The 21,358-nt window shown below is 36.6% G+C and overlaps 2 protein-coding genes across 2 annotated transcripts; one reads left to right on the top strand and one right to left on the bottom strand.

The window, feature by feature from the left end:
• Positions 1-60: 60 nt before the first annotated feature.
• etfa (electron transfer flavoprotein subunit alpha) lies at positions 61-13,837 on the bottom strand. The gene is made up of 12 exons (XM_027173348.2): positions 13,698-13,837; positions 10,443-10,592; positions 10,280-10,361; positions 9,446-9,528; positions 6,832-6,931; positions 5,942-6,049; positions 5,674-5,775; positions 5,349-5,417; positions 5,126-5,208; positions 2,600-2,665; positions 1,555-1,635; positions 61-383 (listed from the first exon to the last, which is right to left on the bottom strand). Exons 1-12 carry the CDS (start codon positions 13,734-13,736, stop codon positions 348-350), a joined length of 999 nt encoding a protein of 332 aa, XP_027029149.1. The 5' UTR covers positions 13,737-13,837; the 3' UTR covers positions 61-347.
• Positions 13,838-16,045: 2,208 nt separating this feature from the next.
• isl2a (ISL LIM homeobox 2a) lies at positions 16,046-21,124 on the top strand. Its single transcript, XM_027173046.2, has 6 exons — positions 16,046-16,257; positions 16,673-16,862; positions 17,370-17,635; positions 18,494-18,777; positions 18,982-19,149; positions 20,432-21,124. Exons 1-6 carry the CDS (start codon positions 16,200-16,202, stop codon positions 20,546-20,548), a joined length of 1,083 nt encoding a protein of 360 aa, XP_027028847.1. The 5' UTR covers positions 16,046-16,199; the 3' UTR covers positions 20,549-21,124.
• Positions 21,125-21,358: the final 234 nt, after the last annotated feature.

Raw genomic sequence — 21,358 nt, 5'->3', positions numbered from 1 at the left:
TAAAATATCACGTTTTTCTTTCATGAAGCGGCCTTTATAACAAAAAAATGAACAATGGACTGATGAGAGTTGATATTTATTACTCAATAAGGATTGTTTGTGCTGCTGTTACACACTGACGTATTAGATCAGACATCATTAATATACTGACAACATTATGATTCTATTAAATAAAGTAACATGACATGTAGACTCCTGAAAACTTTACCAAAAAAAAAAAAGAAAGGCCGGGTGTGTGCATCAGGACAGAAGAATGCAGGAGGAATGACGTATCCTTAGGCGTGTGTCCTGCACGGTTACAGTCAAGGCTCCTGAGTATGTTTCAGTTAAAAGATGAATAATGAATTTCACTTTTTCAGAATCTCGGTCATCTCAGGAACAGCCTATATGTGGGTAGAAAAAAAAAAAAATCTTCCAAGGTTGTCATCATTGCACCAAATCCTGAGCAACATACACATACTTTAGGCAGTCACAGACACAATTCTCCAAACTATATTAATATTTTGTGTAGATGCAAAACATATAATCCCAATCGAGTCAATTTTAGCACACAATAAAAAATAAAAAGCTCAAGAGGGTGAAAACCTATGCAAAGAACTTTATCAGAAGGAGACCAGCAGTTATCCCTGCTCCCTGCTATTACCCTTCCTTAAAGCAAAATATTATTTTAGTTTAATTATTTTATTTTAATTTTTTTTTAAGTGAGGTTATGCAAAGCAGCTGTAAAAGTATAGCATCACCTAAATATATCCCCAGATCACTTTTCAGTTTCAGGAAGGGGAGAAAGCCTATCTATATTAATCAGTTATCTGAGGAGTAATCAGGTGTAAACTGATCGGTGAGCAACTCCTCGGTCTATCATTACCAATCACTTCTACAGAGTTTGCACACACAAACACAAATACACCTGCTCCTGCACTACACATCCTAAATAAAACATGAATGACAGGACAAACACAGGAAGATAAATGCCGCTAGGTTTACAGGCGCTAAACACCCACAACAGACGGGTGCTGGAGTGTGTGGCAATCCTCTGCCTCCTGCACTTTGCATGCCACTGTAAAACCACAGAAACCAATGGGCCATGTAAAGCACTGGCAAAGGGGCACTGAAAATAAAGGTGAAAGTCTACACCCCAAACACTTGTAGCAACTATCAATTACTTTTCTGCAAAGGAGAGAGAGATGCATGTTATATCTACGTCTCCTTCATGTGAAGGTGCAGGCCAGAGTTCAAGACCAGCCTCTTGTAATTAATGCAGGTCAATAATTCAGCAGAAGCACATTTCCATTAGCTGGAATAATGCATGCTGCAAGATTTATAAGGGAAAACGGCAGCTTTCATTTCTCCAGTCTTTCTGCATTTCCGTCCTCTGACTGGAAGTGATCAGGTAAACTTTGCACTACCTACACTGGTGAATATACAGGAGTCCGATTACATGTGCAGTGGCCCTTTAATGACCGTGTTTTATGATTTGTCTGAAGTTCCTACCGTTGAAACCGTAATACTTTGTGTGATTTTGCTTTTCTTCTCTAATCACTGAGGAAGGTTTACCTTGAATAAGTCAGCAACCAGGCCGAAATCAGCAACCTGGAAGATGGGGGCCTCAGGATCCTTGTTGATCGCAACAATAGTCTGGAAAACAAAGGGGTTTTAGCCAATGTAGCTGTTCTGGCAAGTGGATTTAGAAATGCAAACCTTTTAAATAAAGAATATTAAATAAATTATGTCAATCACAAATTGCCAGATTTGTGTTTCTCCAATTATGTCTTATGGTTCATAACCTACACAACATGGAATGAACACCACTGTAATGTAAGCTGATAATAAGCACCAAAAATGTCCTTTTATATCATAGTGCAGAAAGTATTATTATTATTTTTATTATTATTAATTGAAAATCAACATACTTTTAATTGATAAAAGGAACAATGCCTTTAACTGATTTTTCCATAACCTTAAATGAGTTTTATCACTTACGCTATAACATTAGCGTCTATTTCACTTTCTTGAAGTAGACTAAAACAAATGCAACTCCTCATGTTACAAAGAAAGAAGTTCCCGTTCTGAAAAATGTACAGTTACACCTTTACCTGTGACGGTCACAAAGTAGTGACGTTGGAGATTTTACAAAAAACCACTATACAAACAATTTTCTACATTTGTAATCCATATTAAACCTTGCAGCCAAAACTACAGTCCAGGTGTTCGATGAACTCAAAATCAGGTGGTAACAGCAATTAAGTCAGCAATTATCATTATAATTCACTGAAAGAGAAGCAGGTGAATTACAGGGAAAATTTGGGTGGTCTGCTAGACAGTGAAGAAGCACTGTTACAAAGAGCCACACTGACAAGGTACAGATCAGGCAGAAAATGCATGTGAATAATACATGCAGGTAAAAAGCTCCTCCAGATCACATTTAGACTCGCTCTCCAGTTGAACACACCGTCAAGTTCAATAAAAGGCACAACTTGGGTTAGACACTGTGGAAGATTCAGTGCCTGCTACAGGGCAACAGACTATACCAATCATCACTATTTCTATTACAGCTTTAATTTGCATAACATCGTGTTGTCGTGGTGGTGAAGTATCCTACCTTACTGTCCTTCATTCCAGCAAGATGCTGAATAGCTCCAGAAATTCCAACTGCAATGTACAGCTCCTGCGCACAGAGCAATCGAGTTCAAAATGACGAAGCAGAACGTTCTCTATAATAATAATAATAATAATAATAATAATAATAATAATATTTCCATTCTTCATTATGAATATCGAGCAGAATATTTTGGTGCATGACTCATGCACATGGTTCATTTATGTTCAACTAAACAGGTGTCAGTTAAGATTGGTGTTAAAATACTGACTAACTATTTTCGATTTAACTACCATTAACTTAAACATTTCCTAATTGATCTATCAAATCTAATTATGGTCAGCTCTTTCTTCATTACACTCTCAGTAATGAATCGTTTAAGAACAGAATAACTCCTATATTAAGCTTTCAGTGCCTGACTGAGCTCTTCCCTAATCAGTTCCTGCCTCAGGCAGAAATATGGCAGGTACAAATGTGCTGCTTAAATGCAGAATACTAAATGTGATTGCTGCCTGCAACTAGCACTTATAAAGACTGAGAAACAGCATGTGTCCAGATCTACTGCACTGAAGCGAATAAATGTGGAAGCTATAAAAAATGTTTTTGCTTCTTCTTCTTTTTTTTTTTTTAAAGCGGAAACCTAATATTTCATTGAAAAGATGTGGTGGTAAGAAAGGTGGTCAGTACAGGCCTTGGGTAACCACATGCTTATATGTAGTATGTCAGTGAAATACCCAAGCACCCCATCTGCACATTTCTTGCACCATAGCAGCCTTCCCAAGTAATCCCTCAAAAGCAGACTCTTAACGGGGTGTAGCGTGAGGGAGCCCCCACCATTCCCTTCCCTTCCTTCACCACCCCTGGTCCCTCGGGACGAGCTTTCTGCTTAATGCACTGCCCTATGAATATTTTAGTGCTGTTTAATGCGACTGCCGTGCTTTCCCAGGAGCACAGCATCAATTTGTGAACATACAGGCAGCCTCAGTTCTAAAAGCCAGGCCACATATAACCGTAACAAGGCCAGGCCAATACAGTATTTTGCTCCAGTGTCTATTACTCCAGTCCATACTGAGACACAATCATGGAGGAGTCTGAAAGAAAAGTTTGACCCTTAACTCAGAAATGCACAGAAAAAGAACCTGAAGCTTTTATCCAATGGAGCGAGATTAGAGGAGCGTATACTGGTCATAATGTTACAATGTGTCATTGGAACGTGAGAAGTTTATAGAAAGACACCAATCCAATTTTAGAAAAAACTACTGAGTTATGGAAGAATATTAATTGCAACTACTACCATGTCCAATGTTAACACAGTCAGACAGTAACCGCTGTGTTGAGCTGTCAGCAAAGCAGGATTTGGAGAAAAACAACCAGCAAGTAAAAAAAAACATTTCTGATGCTTTTTTGTTTTTTCAGAGGAGAAGATGCCAAATCTCCTGTAAGAGACTATGCTGAGAACGGTTTTAATAGCTCTCTGTATGAAGTATAGAAATGGCTGCTGCTTGCTCAATAAGGAATTCATAATTCACTTTTCTTTTTTTTTGCTATCCTTTAAAGCAAATAAAAATTAATTTAAAATCTTTGCACTGTAAATTCTGTAATGACCAGTGTTGTGTAAAAGCTCTTTTCTATCTCTGTCTCTCTCTCAATTAGTTTCAAGTTAGATCAGCAACATATGCTGACTCCTAGAAAGTGTTTTCTGACACTATTATGGCTGAAACATAATGGGGAGGGGGGGGGAAGAGAGAGAGAGAGAGAGAGAGAGAGAGAGAGAGAGAGAGAGAGAGAGAGAGAGAGAGAGAGAAAGAGAGAAAGAGAGAAAGAAAGTGAGAGAGAGAGTAGGAGAGAACCCTTATTTAAAAAAATTATGAGTATACAGTAAAATTGAACTTTCGTTTAGATTTAAATTGTTCAATAAATATTTAAATTTTTGTTGCACGAACAAAAAAAATCTAGTCATAGAAAAGATGACTAGTCAACTTTATTTTTTATGAATTAGTCTGAGTGTTAAAATCACTTTGAGCTTTCCTTCAGAATGATTACAAACACACAAATGCCATGGAGCATCCGACAAGCTTGTCAAAACATTTGGTGAGCTGGGTTTGAAACTGGGTTGCCTGATTTGAGCCGAGGGCAGACATTTACAGCAGTCTGCTCCACTAATGGCTCTGGTAAATCATTTAAGAGCCTGAATGTGCCATTAACTACATTACAGCAGCTCCAAGCCACTCTAATGTGTGGATAATGACAGTTGGGAGGTCCCACTTGGACCAGATAATGGAAAATTAACCTTTTTAAAGAGCAACAAGAATCCATCTTTATCCGACTACAAAAAAGACTGTTGGCTTAAAAGTTGGAGCGATCTATCAAATACGTAAGAACGGATGGAGGAAGTAAAAAATAATGCCTTCTGATGAACTATCTGTCATGTTTAGAAACTGTATGAGTATGAGCAGTATGAGCATTAGGAGTCAATTGGAAATCAGTAAATAGCAGTCAAGTTCATCTGCAAATAAACATATTACTTACAGGAGCTACAATCTTTCCTGTCTGTCCAACCTGCAAGTCATTGGGGACATATCCAGCATCTACTGCAGCTCTGGAGGCACCAACTTGTGAAATAAAAGTATTTTATTCAGTTAATGCCCACGAAATGTGAATTCTTGAGGAAAAATACTCACTTAACAGATAATAATCATTTTCAAATCACATCATGAACCACACCTAGTAAGGAAAATATTCTCCTACTTACCAGCAGCGTTTAACTTGTCGGCCAGGTCATACAGCAGCTTGAAGTTCTCACCACTCTTCAGACCTCTGCCTGGTAGGAGACACAGAAAGCAGACAGCCATATAATATAACATTATTGACAAGATTATGACTCGTGTCAAATCGATACTGGCTTGCTTTCCAACCTATTGATTGACCATGCTCAAAAATTATGAGTGATATTCAGCATCATGACACACACTTTAGTTTTGAATTGAATGGATTAGGTCTAAATGAAACACATTCATTTCACTGCATATCAGTAGCCTCCTATAAGAATATAGAAGTTCTTAAGAACAGGCTCTTACCCCCAGACACAACAACCTTGGCCCCGGTGAGCTCAGGTCGGTCACTCTTGGTCAGATTCTGTTCCACCCACTCAGAGATCCCAACAGGAGCAGCAGGAGACACTACAACAGCAGCAAAAGATTCTCTGAACATTCTGTAGTTTTTAAATTAAATTTCTTTTTAACTATATTTCTCCAAACTCTCATTATAATTGTATTTCACTTCACTCTACACCCATGAAAAGCTTTAGAATCATTTGTTGCCAATATACAGTACTAGGTCAAGTACCTTGTTCTGACGTCGCACTTCCTCCCTGTTTAGCAGGTTCGAATGAAGTCCCTCTCACTGTGAAGACCTTGACTTTTTCATTACACTTGACAGTGCTAAGGGCATTTCCTAAGGCGAACACAATACAGAGATTGAAGAGGTTTACACTTTGTCATATAAGGTTTTTCTAAAACACTGCACATGAAGAGTATGTTTTAAACCAGAGCTACTTCAGAGACACTGAGCAGAGTTTTTAAAACAGGCAAGCTGACAAAACCACCATTGGTTCCAAATTGCCAAGAGTGATTTCTATCGGTTCAGAAGAAACAAAAAACCATGTGTACCTGCAGCACTGCACCATTCAATCTGACCTAAATGCTTTAACTGAACTGAAGGACCTTCACCCAATTATCAATTTTTCATTCATTTAATCCATGTGAACGCTCTAGTAGTGTAGAACAGGATCAGATTTAATTGAATGGCTATTTAAAAATAATTTACGGTACAAAGCAGAAGCCCTACGTGAAAAATGTTACAAGAAGATTGCAAAAATGAACTACATATATACTTGCCAAAAGATAAAGTGGTTAAAGACAGCATTTATTGCACATTCTTATGCAGGCTGATTTCATAAGAGATGTTTGGGACATAATTACTGAAACACTGGTCAAAAGGGCACCAGGAAACAATTTTTTAGGAAATACAGATTTTTCAGTGAAAATCTGATTTAATACATGAGAGTGAGTCACTGGGTGTGTATTCATCCAAAAGTAGTAAATCCTATGAACAAGCACAGGAATGTTCTAGTGAGAAGGACAAGAGAAACATGATGTGAATTGGAACATATTCTGTACACATTACACAAAGGACTTCATTCAAATGAATACAGAATGAAAAAACTTCACAGTTACCTGCGTAAATTGTCCTCACAAACGTGTCAGGGGATTTGATCTCGATGATGTCGGAGATCGGTGCAACATCCAGTTTGGAGGCCACTCTGGGAAGAAGATTCTACAAAAGACAAAAACTGAATTTACACATGCAAATTACACACATATATATAAGGAAAAGACCTAAAATAAAAACTACATTTGGGGATGGCTAATACTGGCACCAAGTACCACTATTTCTTTCTTTCTTGGGAATTTTTTTTCCTCTAATAAGATCAGCACTGGCTGAATTTCAGTTTTCCTTCATTAAGATGGAATGATCTACATGTCCCTATGAGTCAAGTCGCTTTTCAGCCACATATTGCTGAAGCAGTACATAGTGAAAATAATGAGACATTTTTTCTCCAGGACCATAGAGCTACATAGAACAAAAACAGAGCTAAGGACTGTGTGTTAACTAAGGCAGTTAGCCACATCAAGTGCATCTGTGCAACCTGGTGCAAACAGTGCAAGACAAAAGACTACAAGACAATACACAAAAGCAGCATTCCACACTGTTGGTGATGGATGTTGGATGGTGTAAGAAGTCAGCATTTGGAGATGTTACAGAAATGTTACCGTTTTAGTTCAACTCTGCTGACTGTCTAGTAAGCATATGCAATGATGATCAATATACATGTGTTTATATAAATCCACCTCTTTCTACAAAACTCTAGAGTTTAGAAAAACAAGCTATTAAAACAGCTTCAGCACCTTTCAGGAAAGTTATCATTCTGAGTTAGTTAAATTCCTTTATATCAAAAAAAAAGTGGGAGAAGCTATTGAGAGGACAAACATAACCCAAAAGACTTATTGGAAAAGGTCGCTTGTTTGATAAGAACTTAAATACCGTTCAGTACCGTGAGAACACCATCATAACAATGAAGCATGGTGGTGGCAGAATCATGTTATGAGAATACTTTTCATCAGCATGGCCTGGGAAACAAAATACAGAGGCTCACCTTTCATTAGGTCAATGGCCCCAAGCATACTGCCAGCGCTACGCTGGTGGAGTGGTACAAAACCAAGAACCTAAACTGTATGAACAGCTTAGTCAAAATCCAAACATCAGTCATCTGACAATCTCTGGCAAAAGCTTGGGCAGGGAATCTGAATGAGTTTGAGCACTTTTGCCAAGAGAATTCGGAAAAATACTGTATCAGGATCCAAAGGTGTAAAGCTGAAAAATATATATCCCAAAAGAAAACTGGAGCTGAAACTGCAGACAAAGGTAGTACTGCCATGTACTGATCCAGGGGGTGAATACAAGCAACCAACAAAACGTCTGTGTTTTCTTTTTAATAAATTTGTGTGAGAAAATGAAAGAAATGTGGAAAGGTTGGGGGGTGAGTTCTGCAAGGCACTGTATTTAATATGACTTGCCTATCACTCAAACCACCAGCAGGCAAAGTTTCTACAATAAATAAAACACTGAATGGTGACTGTTAAACGTTACTGCAACACTTAAGCATGAGTTAAATGTATAGCCTTGTCTCCTGTATATGGGCTAAACTTACAAACGTTCCATGTTTATAAAGATTGCAATTCTGTTATGAAGTACAAAGTAACGGTTCGGGCTCTGTAACGTGTGAAAACGTCCACGATCTTGAACCTCAGACAGAACACAAACATCCTGTCTGTGAGAGGGAAAATGCTTGGATGTGAAAAATATCACATAGTGGTACCTCAAGTGTTTCATATAGTGACATAATGAAACCAAATCCACCACTTAAAAAATCCATCATATGAAATACATCTAGCCAGTGAGGAATTTGAGACTAATATATCTATTTGGTCTGGGGTTACGCTACACAAGATACTGTTAAATGTATTACAATTGAATTTAAATACCATTAGATCTGCCGGCTGACAGTTTGGCTGCAGAATGACAAATCGCTGTGCATATAATGGTGGGCTGGGCTTCACTTCACTTACTTCAGACTTCTCAAACAATTCAGAAAGGATAAAGTCCAGCACAACATTAACTATGGAGTGTCAGACATGATTCATATCCCATTTATACGCTACAATAAACCCATTGAGAATAACTACAGCAGATCAGAGCAAATGTTACATACAGAATATTACAAGCTACTTCACTAAAGAAATGGAACATAAAAAGGGGGAAAAGAGGGGGGAAATAGCAATGAAAGTAAGTTACACTTAAGCGTGTGTCTAGGACATGCTGACTGTACAGCAGTTAGTACGTTTTTTTTTATTATAAAAAAATGACTTTTTATTTAATAATCTATTCATGCGTTTATAAAATGGAGTAGTTTCTCTGTGACTTGACATGCTGCATTTTCTGTCCTACATCACGCTATTAAATGCAAGTGTCCACGAGAGCTCATTTTTTTACACAGATGTTATATAAATGTATGCAAATTGATAAAGGTTTTGATGCAACGGTCTTCAATAATGCACTTTGTGACCCTCGCACCGGATTACAACAGCACATCCCAAAATGTTTTATGCCATACATTCATGTTTTTGTTTTTTGTTTTTTTTACTTTTTTACAAATTCCTATTTTGGAGAAAAGCAAGTGCATGCTGGCATTTTTCACTGTACTATAAAAACCTCATACATTTTAATTACCTTTCCAAAGGCAGACGCTCCAGCACAGATGTGGGTAAAATTGAACTGTTGCTGAGTTGCCAAGATGAGAGGTGTCAACTCCTCTGTGAAGGAAAAAGAGGAAACAAGCTACATTTTACTTTGGATCCTATGATGTCAGCCTGATCCTCAAACTCTCTATTTATGAATGAAAAGACAGGAATGCTACTTTCTGATGATTACACATTGTGACAAATATTTTAGGCCCAAGAAAGTCAAGATGTTGAAGTTATACGTGTGTCCCTGTTGATTTACACTGTCCTATGTATTTTAGCGCTGGCGAAATAAGTGAGCATTAACAATTCCACTTAATAAGCCACTCTAGTGGCTCATAGCTGCATCGCAGTGGTGTAGTGGGTAGAGTAGTTGTCTAAACTCTGCAGGGTCCCTGGGATAAATTCTGAGCTTAAATTAATGTCTTTGTGGAGTTGTTCTTATTTTTGAATGGGTTTCTTTCCAAACAAACTGACAATAGGCAGACAGGCTAAAGTAAATTACTCCTAGATATGAAAAATTGTATGAATGTGTGTACACAGTATCCTGTGATCGACCGGTGTCCCAGAGTTCCCAGGATAGACATCCCAATCCCAACCTGACCAGGATAAAGTTACTGTAGATGAATTAATAACAAACTGAGCCATCAATGGCAGTGTAACTGGGAGACATGTAACACTGTGTAAGAGTGAAAGAGTCTGTATTTCTATTAGCTCAATGTTATGGCAATTATGTTTTTAACTGGAAGTTAACTGAAGCTAACTAACTAACTGAAGCTAACTATTCTGATTCAATCACCAACTCTCTAATGCAAAACTTTACCTGGTAACAATCCTTTATAGACATCATGCTGTGCAACCAGAACCTTTTTCAGTCCCTCAACTTGTGAAAGCTGCTCTGCCACCTGCACATAAAGACACAGTTCAGCATCTGAAACAAACCTTTAATCGATGTTAATTATGACTGGAACAGAGTGTCCATTTACCTTAGTGCAGTTTGTTCCAGCAACGAGGCATGACACCTCCCCACCGAGTTTGCTGGCTGCTGTGATAGCACTGAGAGTGATGGGCGTCAGGGTGTCATTGTTGTGCTCTGCAACCACCAGGGTACTCTGAAACCTCCGGATCAGTCCTGACTTTTGGGAAAAAATAAAGACATAAAAAAAAATCAATATGTTTATCAATCTGCTGCTAATTTCTTTTAAACACTTCTGCATCGAAGTTACGGGAGACAATGCTAGCAAGCACAGTTACAACGGTTATTAATAGAAGACAAATTTTAAATCTCACCAAATAAAAGTAAAATGTTGAGTTTTACTATTAGCACTGGAAAAAAAAAAACGGTGTTCTTTTCTCATTCACGTCAGTGCTTGCCAACATAGATGTGGAGAAATCAGAGACAAATCAACGACAAATCAGTAGGGCTGGGCCATGGGCATAAATTTCATTTAATAGTAGGGGGGACAATAAATATAAAATTTATCATAAGCAATTTTTTAAGGGGACAAATAATACAGGTCAATTTTTACTTATAAATACATGTCCCCACAACTTTGCTTTTATCATTATTATTATAGCATGGAGACTGCGTCATTATGGTTATTCTCAAAGTTTTTCTCAGGTTCAAATTTTTCTTTTCTCCGTCATCTTATCTAGTCTATTACACTGCAAGGCAAGTTTATTTACAATGTAGCACATTTCATACACAATGGTAATTCAAAGTGCTTTACATAAAGAAAGTAAAACTATCATAAAAAAACAATCACAACAATAAAAAAAGGAATTAAAAAAGGCTTAACATTTTATTTAAAATGAATTAAGACACTCTAAAACAGAATAGAAATTGATTATACAAAAAAATACAGTGAGGTCAGTTCGGACATAACACAGTGCTCATTTAGTAAATGCACAGCTAAACAATACGCTAATTGTGGCCGTTAATGATAAGTTAACATTATGCCAAGTCGTCCCAAATAAAACAATGCATGGGAAACGGCTTTGGCGTGTTAGTTACAGTGCACTACGCAACAAGCTATTGTAAACAAGCTAACGTTAACTAGAAGTAATATTTTAATCGCTAATATAGCAGATTCATGGAAAATTACATCGGTATTTAGCATTTTTGCCGCAACTAATTTATGAATAAGTCTGCATCAACTACATTAAAGTGAATCGCTTTATTTAAAGTGAATAAAATCCCCTACTTAATGGAGTTCAACATTAACTGAGCCGCAGCCACACACCTGACTCGTGTGTGCAGAGTAGGTGAGATGGACTGGGAAAGCAGGCAGTGGGTCAAACCGCTGTGAGCAAGGGGAGGGGGAACTACTGTTTCTAAATGCAGTTTTTAACGTTTGTTTTTTTTCTACTTACACAATTATTTAGGTATACATACATACACAATAGAGAGTGCGATATTATTTAAATAATTTTTTGGGGGGGCACAATCCTCAGATGGGGGGGGGGGGCATCCGGGGTTTACGCCCATGGGCTGGGCGATAAAATGATAACAATATGTATCGCGATAAACACATGATCGATATCAATAAAAAATTTGTTCGATAAAAAACATTCGATATTTTTTATTCTTCGTCGAAAGAAAACAGAGGTTCCAAAGCATGTTTGCTTGCATTAACAAAGGCACTCACTCTCTGGTAACCTTACAACTTGGGGAGTGACACTCTAACAGCCAATCATGTAACAGTATCATGTTTGGTTGCGCCATATCATTGTCTCATGCTGGTCTGCTGGATTCTTCTTCAGTAACCGGTGACTGATGAGCAGAAAATGAGCACCGCAGCAAGTGAGGAAATTGTAAATAAAAGATAGTTACTTTTTCATATTTCTGCAGGTTTTATATTTCAAACAATGTTACTGTTCTGTATCAGGTTTGTTTTTTATATTACAGCTGTATCTCAGTCTACCTCAGTTTTATTTATGTTTACAAAACACTGCACATATTTTAAAACACTTTATTCACCAGAAGGTGAACAGCTAGTGAACTTCGTAGCAAGTTTAGTGCTAGGAAGTTCACTAGCTGTTCACCTTCTGGTGAATAAAGTGCAATATTTTTTTGCACTATATTAAGTATTTCTTACATTTTCTTTCATTTTGCACCTTAAATGTTAAAAGATAATTGTTAAGTGTTCATTGTGACTTTAGACTTATGTTTACATTTTAATTATTTGAGTTTCCCATGGTTGCTGACATTTCTGTCTTAATAACTGAAGTTATTATGATCAGAGGAAGGTTAAGTTTAAAATAAAACATTTTAAATGTAATATATTTTTCTCCTGGTCCTTATTTTAAATAGGGATTACAGGACTGTATGTATATAGTATTAAGAAAGCATTTTAAGTCTAGAAATAAGGGAATGAAATGTGAAATAGAGATATAGGTCTATAAATGGCAACGCCTGACAGCTGATATCCGGTAGCTGTCATGGCTGTTACTGGTTCAATCCAAATCTGAGTAATTTAGGCTGATAGCAGCTGATCAATAATATGATCAATATTTTTATCAATACTCTGATCAATACTTGATACAAGATTTTTTTAAGGTGTCGCACTAGATTATATATTATATTGGAAATAGTTTTGTAAATAATAAACATTCATTGTTCACTGAAATCATCCTGATATACAGTTCAGACAGTTTTAATATACAGGGTCAACCTTGTGTGTTATAAGAGTGATACTGTATATATGAAACAAATAACCTTGACATGTTACTAACAAACAGTTAACCAGCTGACTGACAAGTCATATGCATGTTTTAAACACAGCTGTGACAAATTCTCACTGAATGGAAATGATTCATATTTAGATTTTTGCCCATCTTTTAGAGAAAAGTTAGTTTTCAGACAGCTGAAGCAAATGTCGCACGTGCGGTGTCGCTGAAGGTAAATAACTAGGTGAAAGGTCAAGCAAGTTAACCGGTTAGCGATAGCATTAGCATTATAAACAATGCATCCCAGTCGATAATTCAGCTATGTTACAAAAATGGCATAACTCAGAACAGTAAGCTTGTTAGTTGGAGTTAATAACGATCTTGTCCGTGTAATGTAGATGACACAATGAAGTATAAGTGCGCGTTTTTCACTAACTGGCGCTGTTAGCATGCAATGCTAACACTTATTCACAACACCTTCACTTTCCTTAATTACAGCAACGAATAAATAATGTATCATATGTTATTGGTCAGAAAGCAGCATAACGCACTGCTATGTACACGGATCTTACCAACGTCCTGAGGTTTAGCTTTGTGGTCGCTTTCAGCATGATAGCAGCAGCAGCAGCAGAGTCACTTACTCTCACGTCAAGGTTTAGCCTTAGAGTCTCGCGAGAGTCCACACTGCGTCACGTACACTACGTCACTTCCGTTTCAAAAAGAAACGCCCACCTATAATACCTGGGTTTTATATGCTATAATAAAAATGTATTTTATTTATTTATTTTGTTTTTCTGTTTGTTTGTTTGTTTGTTTATTTACAAGAGTTAGAATAAGACAAAATAGGAATTAAAAAAAAGATTGGTGAAAATGAATTGGGATGAAAACATTTTATTTTACATCTTACAGTGAATAGTTTATGAAAAAAAGAATTTGTATCTCATAATCATACCAATGGACTTTTAGGTATAACTTTATTATCTTAAACCGTGCTATATATATATATATATATATATATATATATATATATATATATATATATATATATATATATATATATATATATATATATATGGCAGATTGCTGAACAGATTTGTTATTTTAACTGTTCATTTATTAATGTATTTATATATATATTTTTGGATTTATTAATATTTATATTTGTTTTGTATTTATTTATATGTTTTTTTTATATTTATTTATATATTTTTGTAAGTTTGACACCTTGTAATCTTCCCCTCTTCATATTTTATATTAACACAAATTAAATCTTTGTTTTGGTTGGTTTATTTATTACTGTTGTTGTTATTATTATAGCGAAAAATCCAGCAGAATTAGTCCACTGCGTCTGTTGCCTAATAGCTTCCTCGTTACAGCTAGAAAAATATAAAGAGTCCGAAGGCACTCATGGACGACCTGCTTAGTTTACATCTCTTTAATTAAATTTATTTCAAGGTAATGTTTAGGGTAAATGTCAAAGGTCAGGGTCATTACGCCTGGTAATCTGTGAACATCTTAAGCAAATATTTAGTGTAAATAAATATATAAAGTCTATTCACTGACTTTCACTAATTGGTTGCAGACCGGATTGTAAATTCCAGATTAATTAAAATTTACTTTATAAAAGTGTTTTTATGAAAGAAGCAATAAAAGTAATGATTGGTTGCAGTAAAAATGTACAATTTTGTAAATTACAAATTGCTTAAAATGTATTTATAATATATTTTTTTAAATAAAAAAAGCAATAAAAAAATGTTTAAGGTACATTTAATCAACAGTAATACTGGCTTTAAAATGCTTTGTACAAAAATAATATGTAGTCACAGTTGGGGAAAAAGGAGAAATAAAAAGAGAATGATAGAGAGGCAAAAATCCTTTAAAGAACTGGATATAGTTTTTATTTTTTAAAATGTGATCATTTAATGTCTTGTTTCACTTGAATAGACATTCTAGGGTTTTAATACCTTACATTTGACGACTGATTACATGAAAAGTAACTTATAAACAGAATTCTAATGTTATAATGTTTGTGATAAGGATGAACTGAAAATATGGACTGTAGATACTGATGATGTGCTTCTGCAGTATGTAATAGTTTTGTTATTCCAGTAGGAGGCTCTCCACTATAGAGCAAACAGCCTCCTGGAAGAACACAGCTGGAGAAAGCAAACATCGTGTTGCTGCTTTCCTGCAGAATTTTATATTCTCACAAAACAAGGGTTAAAGCTTATGAAATGAAAACACTCTTGTATGACGTCAATAGAATAAATAGAGAATAAAAGAGATTTTTAAAAATAATAATACAAAATTAGATAATTGGGCAATATAATTTTTTACCAATTTTTAGTATTTAAGAACAACTCCTTTAGTTTTTCAGATATTCTATAACTATAATAACTATAGAATGGGTATAACTATAGCTTATTCATTTCATTATTATGTAGACCAGTGTTTATTTTAAAATGAACAAAATACAGTAAATAATTCATTATTATTATTATTATTATTATTGTTGTTGTTGTTGTTGTTGTTGTTGTTGTTGTTGTCGTCGTCGTCATAAAATCATATTTTACTTATTTTACCTAAAAATCTGAGACAGTCTAGGTTTATAGATGATGTGGTAGAAAATAAGGTGTGTTTTAATTTATTAAATGTCACTCAGCATAATGAAGAAGTATATATATATTTTAATGCATTTTACATGAAGAATTTTCACACATTAATACAGAACTGTAATATGAAGGGGAAAAAACTGTTCACAAGCTGTATTTGTCAGTTATGTATAAAATAATGTTCTGTATAATGTTATGTATAAAACACACACACACACACACACACACACACACACACACACACACACACACACACACAAACACAGCCACAACACACACACAAATACTCGGACCTCCTCCCCCACACACTACACGGAACGCGGTCCGAGTTTGCGTGTGACGTCACGGCACGCGTGGGCCGCCGCAGCTCGCGGATCGGCTACAAGTTCTCGATGTGCACGGGCCGCTGCCCCACTCCCACTGTGTCTCTTGATCTATAGCAGTGCGCACTGACCATCCTTTATGCTGGATATTCTACTTCATTCTTCTTTCTTGGGTGATATGGGGGATCATTCAAAAAGTAAGTGCCATGTTTGTTATGTAAAAGGATTCTAGGGTTGATAGTTGTTTTCTACACAAAGTGTGACTTGCGGTTTGGAAATAAGGTTCAATGAAGGCATGCGCGTCTAATGTTAAGGTTGTAACAGCATTGTACGATATTTTGTATAGGTCTTAAAAGAAAATGATAGATTTCTCTCCGGTACTTTTTGCGTTCTTACTGCGGCGAGACAGCATCATCAACTAGTGTAATGAAATGGTAACAATGATTCCACAAATAAATGGGGGAAAATATGCTGTTAGGGTGGCATGCATGGACTTGTGAACGAAACGCATTGCAATGCAGAATGCATGAAGGCAGACACATGAATTGATCGTTGAATATGAGGATATGTAGCGCTGGAGTTGGGTGCTTTAATTCGCGCGTTTGCACGCAGAGAAGACCGGGATCGCCATGTGTGTGGGCTGCGGAAGTCAGATCCATGACCAGTATATCCTGCGGGTCTCCCCGGACCTGGAGTGGCACGCAGCGTGTCTGAAGTGCGCAGAGTGCAGTCAGTACCTGGACGAGACGTGCACTTGCTTCGTCCGCGACGGCAAGACCTACTGCAAAAGAGACTACGTAAGGTAGACGTCCCCCTGCTTTCCACAATTTGCAGATGAGGAATTTAAGGATAAACCTAGAAACTGGAAAGCTAAAATTGGCAAGCACATGCAGACAAAATATGCATAGTGTTGCAATCCAATGTTATTTTTATGACTAATTATGAATCTATGCGTCTCAGGCTTATTTTGTAGGATTTGTAATGCTGTATTTCCGAAGTTGTAGTTTGCAGTGGAACATGTCCTGTTTGTTCTACTAAAATGTCTGAATAAATGAATAACATTGTTTTTAAAGGATTATAATATGGCTAATAATTTATAGATGCTTGTTTAAAAAAAAATATTTATAAAATGTGGTGCTGTCACGATTATTATTAGTATTATTATTATTACTACTACTACTACTACTACTACTACTACTACTACTACTACTACTACTACTATTTTTATTATAATTATACAATAAAATCAAAGTCGTTCACTTGGGAATGTGAAGCTTACTTAGCTTATTGTTTACTTTGTTCTTTGCAGGTTATTCGGTATTAAATGTGCGAAATGTAACGTGGGCTTCTGCAGCAGTGACTTGGTAATGCGTGCACGGGACAACGTTTACCACATGGAGTGCTTCAGGTGCTCGGTGTGCAGCAGACACCTCCTGCCGGGAGATGAGTTCTCTTTGCGGGAAGAGGAGCTGCTGTGCCGGGCTGACCACGGGCTGCTGCTGGAGCGCGCCGCGTCGGGAAGTCCACCTATCAGCCCGGGCAACACACACTCAACCAGAGCTCTGCACATGGCCGGTGAGCTCATTAACTCATTCTGCAGACAATATTATTAAAATGTAATAATAATAATAATAATAATAATAATAATAATAATAATAATAATAATAATAATAATGTGGGATTTATAAGCAACGCTTAACATGTGTACTTAATGCATTTATAATTTTTAGTAACATTATTAGTAACATTCTTAAAAATAGTTGTTAAGACTATTTTTTACTGACTTGAATTTTGAGTGAAAAACTGTAAACAAAAAAACATTTATTCAAAGGATTTACTCAAATCAATATGGAGAAGTTGCAACATTTAAAATGCTTGAATTTTGTGCTGCTAATATATATATATTTTTTTAAATGCATTAAGAGCAAAATAATCTGTAATATGCAAAAAAATAAAATGTTTAGCAAAGGCAAAAAAAGAGCTGTTGGCATATATTCCTGCCGTGTTTATTTTTCTATGCAGACAAATTTCACATAACTGTAAGGGTTAAACATAAAATTAGATAGTGGATATAAAAATGGTGTTTTCTGTTTATTGAGGTGAATGGTGTGCTCAGAAGCTAACTGATGAATTATGTTATGAATGTCGTTCTTGCATTTTGTTTATTTTAAGGTTGAGATGGTATGCTATGATTACTCAAATATAATTTATATAATCATCTTTAATGTGCCACACGAGCTGTTGCTACCTCGATGCAAACATGTTGATCGTCAACTATTTCTGTCTCTCACAAAGCACATTTTTTACTCAGTATTGCTTTGATTAATGTGTTTGCATATTTTGGCGCATAGCTATGTGCAGCGTCCTGGGTATGTTATTATGTGGATAATGACATTTCCTAAAGTCGAGACTGTATTGCGGTTTGTTTGGCAGAGCCGGTACCTGTGCGCCAGCCCCCACACCGCAACCACGTCCACAAGCAGTCGGAGAAGACGACTAGGGTGCGCACTGTGCTGAACGAGAAGCAGCTGCACACATTGCGCACATGCTATAACGCCAACCCGCGACCCGACGCGCTCATGAAGGAGCAGCTGGTGGAGATGACAGGCCTCAGCCCTCGAGTTATACGTGTGTGGTTCCAGAACAAACGCTGCAAGGACAAGAAGAGGTCCATGCTCATGAAACAACTCCAGCAGCAGCAGCACAGCGACAAAACTGTAAGACTCTGTTTTGCTCTCTCCATCCCGTTCCTCAACAGAAAATGCTTTGCGCACGAGAAGAATTAAGTGCAATAATAATTATAAATAAAAAAATATTTTCTAAACGTGTGCTACACCTTGAGTGCAAAAAGCAAATACATAATTTATATTTTTTATATTTATTAATTCATTTTATAAATTCGTTTCTTCTGCTACCCACAGAATCTTCAAGGCCTAACAGGGACACCTCTAGTGGCAGGTAGTCCTATTCGGCATGATAACACGGTGCAGGGGAATCCTGTAGAAGTGCAGACGTACCAGCCTCCGTGGAAAGCGCTGAGCGAGTTCGCGCTACAGAGTGACCTGGAGCAGCCAGCCTTTCAGCAGCTGGTACAAAGATTCCCCTTCACTACAAGCTCATTATGTTATCTACAATTTAGATAAAAGACAAACTGTAAATCGTTACAGCTGAGTGAAAAAATAAAATGCGTCCCACTGGTCCTTGGGTAAAAAATATCAAAACGTGGGCCTACTTATAGCTTACAATTTACCTGCAAATAAATACAATTTATCCTGAAAGAAGCAAAAACAGGAAAGGTAAATTACATATGGGCCTATGTTGAAACTAGTGCTGATAATAGCCTGTTTAAATTAAACAGGAAAAAAATAGATCGTTTATTGTCAAATAATCATATGCAAGAAGTCAAAGCTTTGTCATGCGCCCTCTTGGTCTCCAGACCTGGCAGTGTATGGTATATGACATCTGGCAAAGTTCTAACAGATATATCCAAAAGAATGGACTAATCTAGCAATCTGGCAGAGTTAGAACAGATGTGTCAAGAAGAAAAAGGAGGCGAATATTGCAAATGAGAGGATCGAAACCAGCTCAGAGTATATAAAAGAGTTTGGAGGCAGTTCTTAAGGAAAAGGGTGGACATGTTTTAGAGAATATTTATATCACAGTCAGGAAGGAAAACTCAGACCTTTAAACTGTTCTTTTCACTGTTCATTTTTATTTGACACTATTTTGCTGTTTTCATTTAGACTGACTTGTGATATAGTTAAGGAAATTGAGCAAAATATCTTATATATTGTAGATATTTTTAACTATATGTTTATAGTGTTCTTAACAATTGTCCGAGCGATTTGCAAACATTAGCTCTCAGCTGTATAACTTTATATTAAAGTAATTGAGATATATTATACTTTATTGTTTCTTTTTTTAAATTTTGGTCATTTTTCTGATGCACCGGTTTGGTGTAGAATGTTTCAACAAAATTCTCATAGCGCATTTTTGCATATATGATAATATATGCAAACTTTAAAAACAAAATATAAGAACCAAAACCGAATGATTAGAAGAATAACATTTTAATAGCATCAAGAGCATGGATGTTCTATGTTTTCGTCTCATAATAATATAATCGCATTAAATGAAAAAAAAAAAATCATGACGTATCATACATGAATTGAAAAGGTTCCTTTAAGGGCCCCTTCAGCTAATTTGTAATCATGTTTGCTCAATAGTTTATGTGTAAATTAGTTAAAATTTCTCTGTAAGCTAATTTCCAGCTTCAGCACGTCGCATTTGTAAATAAAGAAATATGTTGTTTTTTTTGTGTATATTTCTGCCAGTTATACTTAATTCCCGTTTCCCCCCCACTCTGTAAAGGTGTCCTTTTCTGAATCGGGCTCTCTGGGCACTTCCTCGGGCAGTGATGTGACTTCGCTGTCATCACAGTTACCCGACACCCCCAACAGCATGGTGTCAAGCCCTGTGGAGACGTGATGGAGTCCTGCGACCTCTGTCCACCCCAGCATGCTGAACCCCACCCCGATCTGCATGAACACAAAGCACCTCACCACCTCCACCTGAGGAACACGACTGAATCACGGAAAACAACATACATTGTGGATTAAACTCGGAACGCACAAGTCTGCCAATAAAACAAAACAAAGCACGGAGCCAAACCACAGGGACTCTCCATATGCGTTTACTCCAGGCGTAAAGGCTGGAACCCACACGGATCAGAGATCTTCCCGAGGAATATGAACAAGTTGACCCTCTGACGACAACAACATACCAAATAACAATAATGTCTTTACCAGTATTCATTATGTAGTTTTATCAACACCCGGTGAAATGTCCCTAATTCAGTGAGACAACAGAGCCACGTTTGTCTTAATGCGCATGATCTCCGAAGACAATGTATAAAAGTGACATGTAAACTATTTTAACTTTACGGATGGAGGACAAATTGTTTGAACTTCTCGAGAGAAAAAAGTAAGTTATTGTTATTTATTGTCAGGACAAGAGTCCGAACGAGAATTAAGAAATGACCTTAATAAACTATTCTAAGTGTTGTTTATGTCTGAGAAAAAAACTTTGCATGCGAAGATATCTAGAACTTTAAAAAGACCAATCAAAAAAAAAAACCTTTTCGGGATTTTATTAGTGGACAACAGCATATCGATCAACAGGACAGATTTCAACGTCACACCAAAAATGGTGAATTAAATATCAGTGAATGGCATTTAGCCTGAATGTTCTGCTATCTGATTTCAATACGGTAAAGAAATATTTCATGAATTATATGGC

This window comes from Tachysurus fulvidraco, chromosome 10, assembly GCF_022655615.1.
Source record: "Tachysurus fulvidraco isolate hzauxx_2018 chromosome 10, HZAU_PFXX_2.0, whole genome shotgun sequence".
Taxonomy (NCBI): Eukaryota; Metazoa; Chordata; class Actinopteri; order Siluriformes; family Bagridae; genus Tachysurus; species Tachysurus fulvidraco.
The sequence above is the reverse complement of the archived record's forward strand: the minus strand, read 5'-3'. Positions and strand labels throughout refer to the sequence as shown.

Bases quoted from the DNA above. Each gene is read 5' to 3' on its own strand.
- etfa (XM_027173348.2), bottom strand. From the start codon at position 13,736: ATGCTGAAAGCGACCACAAAGCTAAACCTCAGGACGTTG. The intron at 9,529-10,279 runs GTAAAGTTTTGC...TTTCCTTCACAG, and splicing joins CTATAAAGGATTGTTACCAG to AGGAGTTGACACCTCTCATC. The intron at 5,209-5,348 runs GTAAGTAGGAGA...TTATTTCACAAG, and splicing joins CGACAAGTTAAACGCTGCTG to TTGGTGCCTCCAGAGCTGCA.
- isl2a (XM_027173046.2), top strand. From the start codon at position 16,200: ATGCTGGATATTCTACTTCATTCTTCTTTCTTGGGTGATATGGGGGAT. The intron at 16,258-16,672 runs GTAAGTGCCATG...GTTTGCACGCAG, and splicing joins TATGGGGGATCATTCAAAAA to AGAAGACCGGGATCGCCATG. The intron at 16,863-17,369 runs GTAGACGTCCCC...TGTTCTTTGCAG, and splicing joins TGCAAAAGAGACTACGTAAG to GTTATTCGGTATTAAATGTG.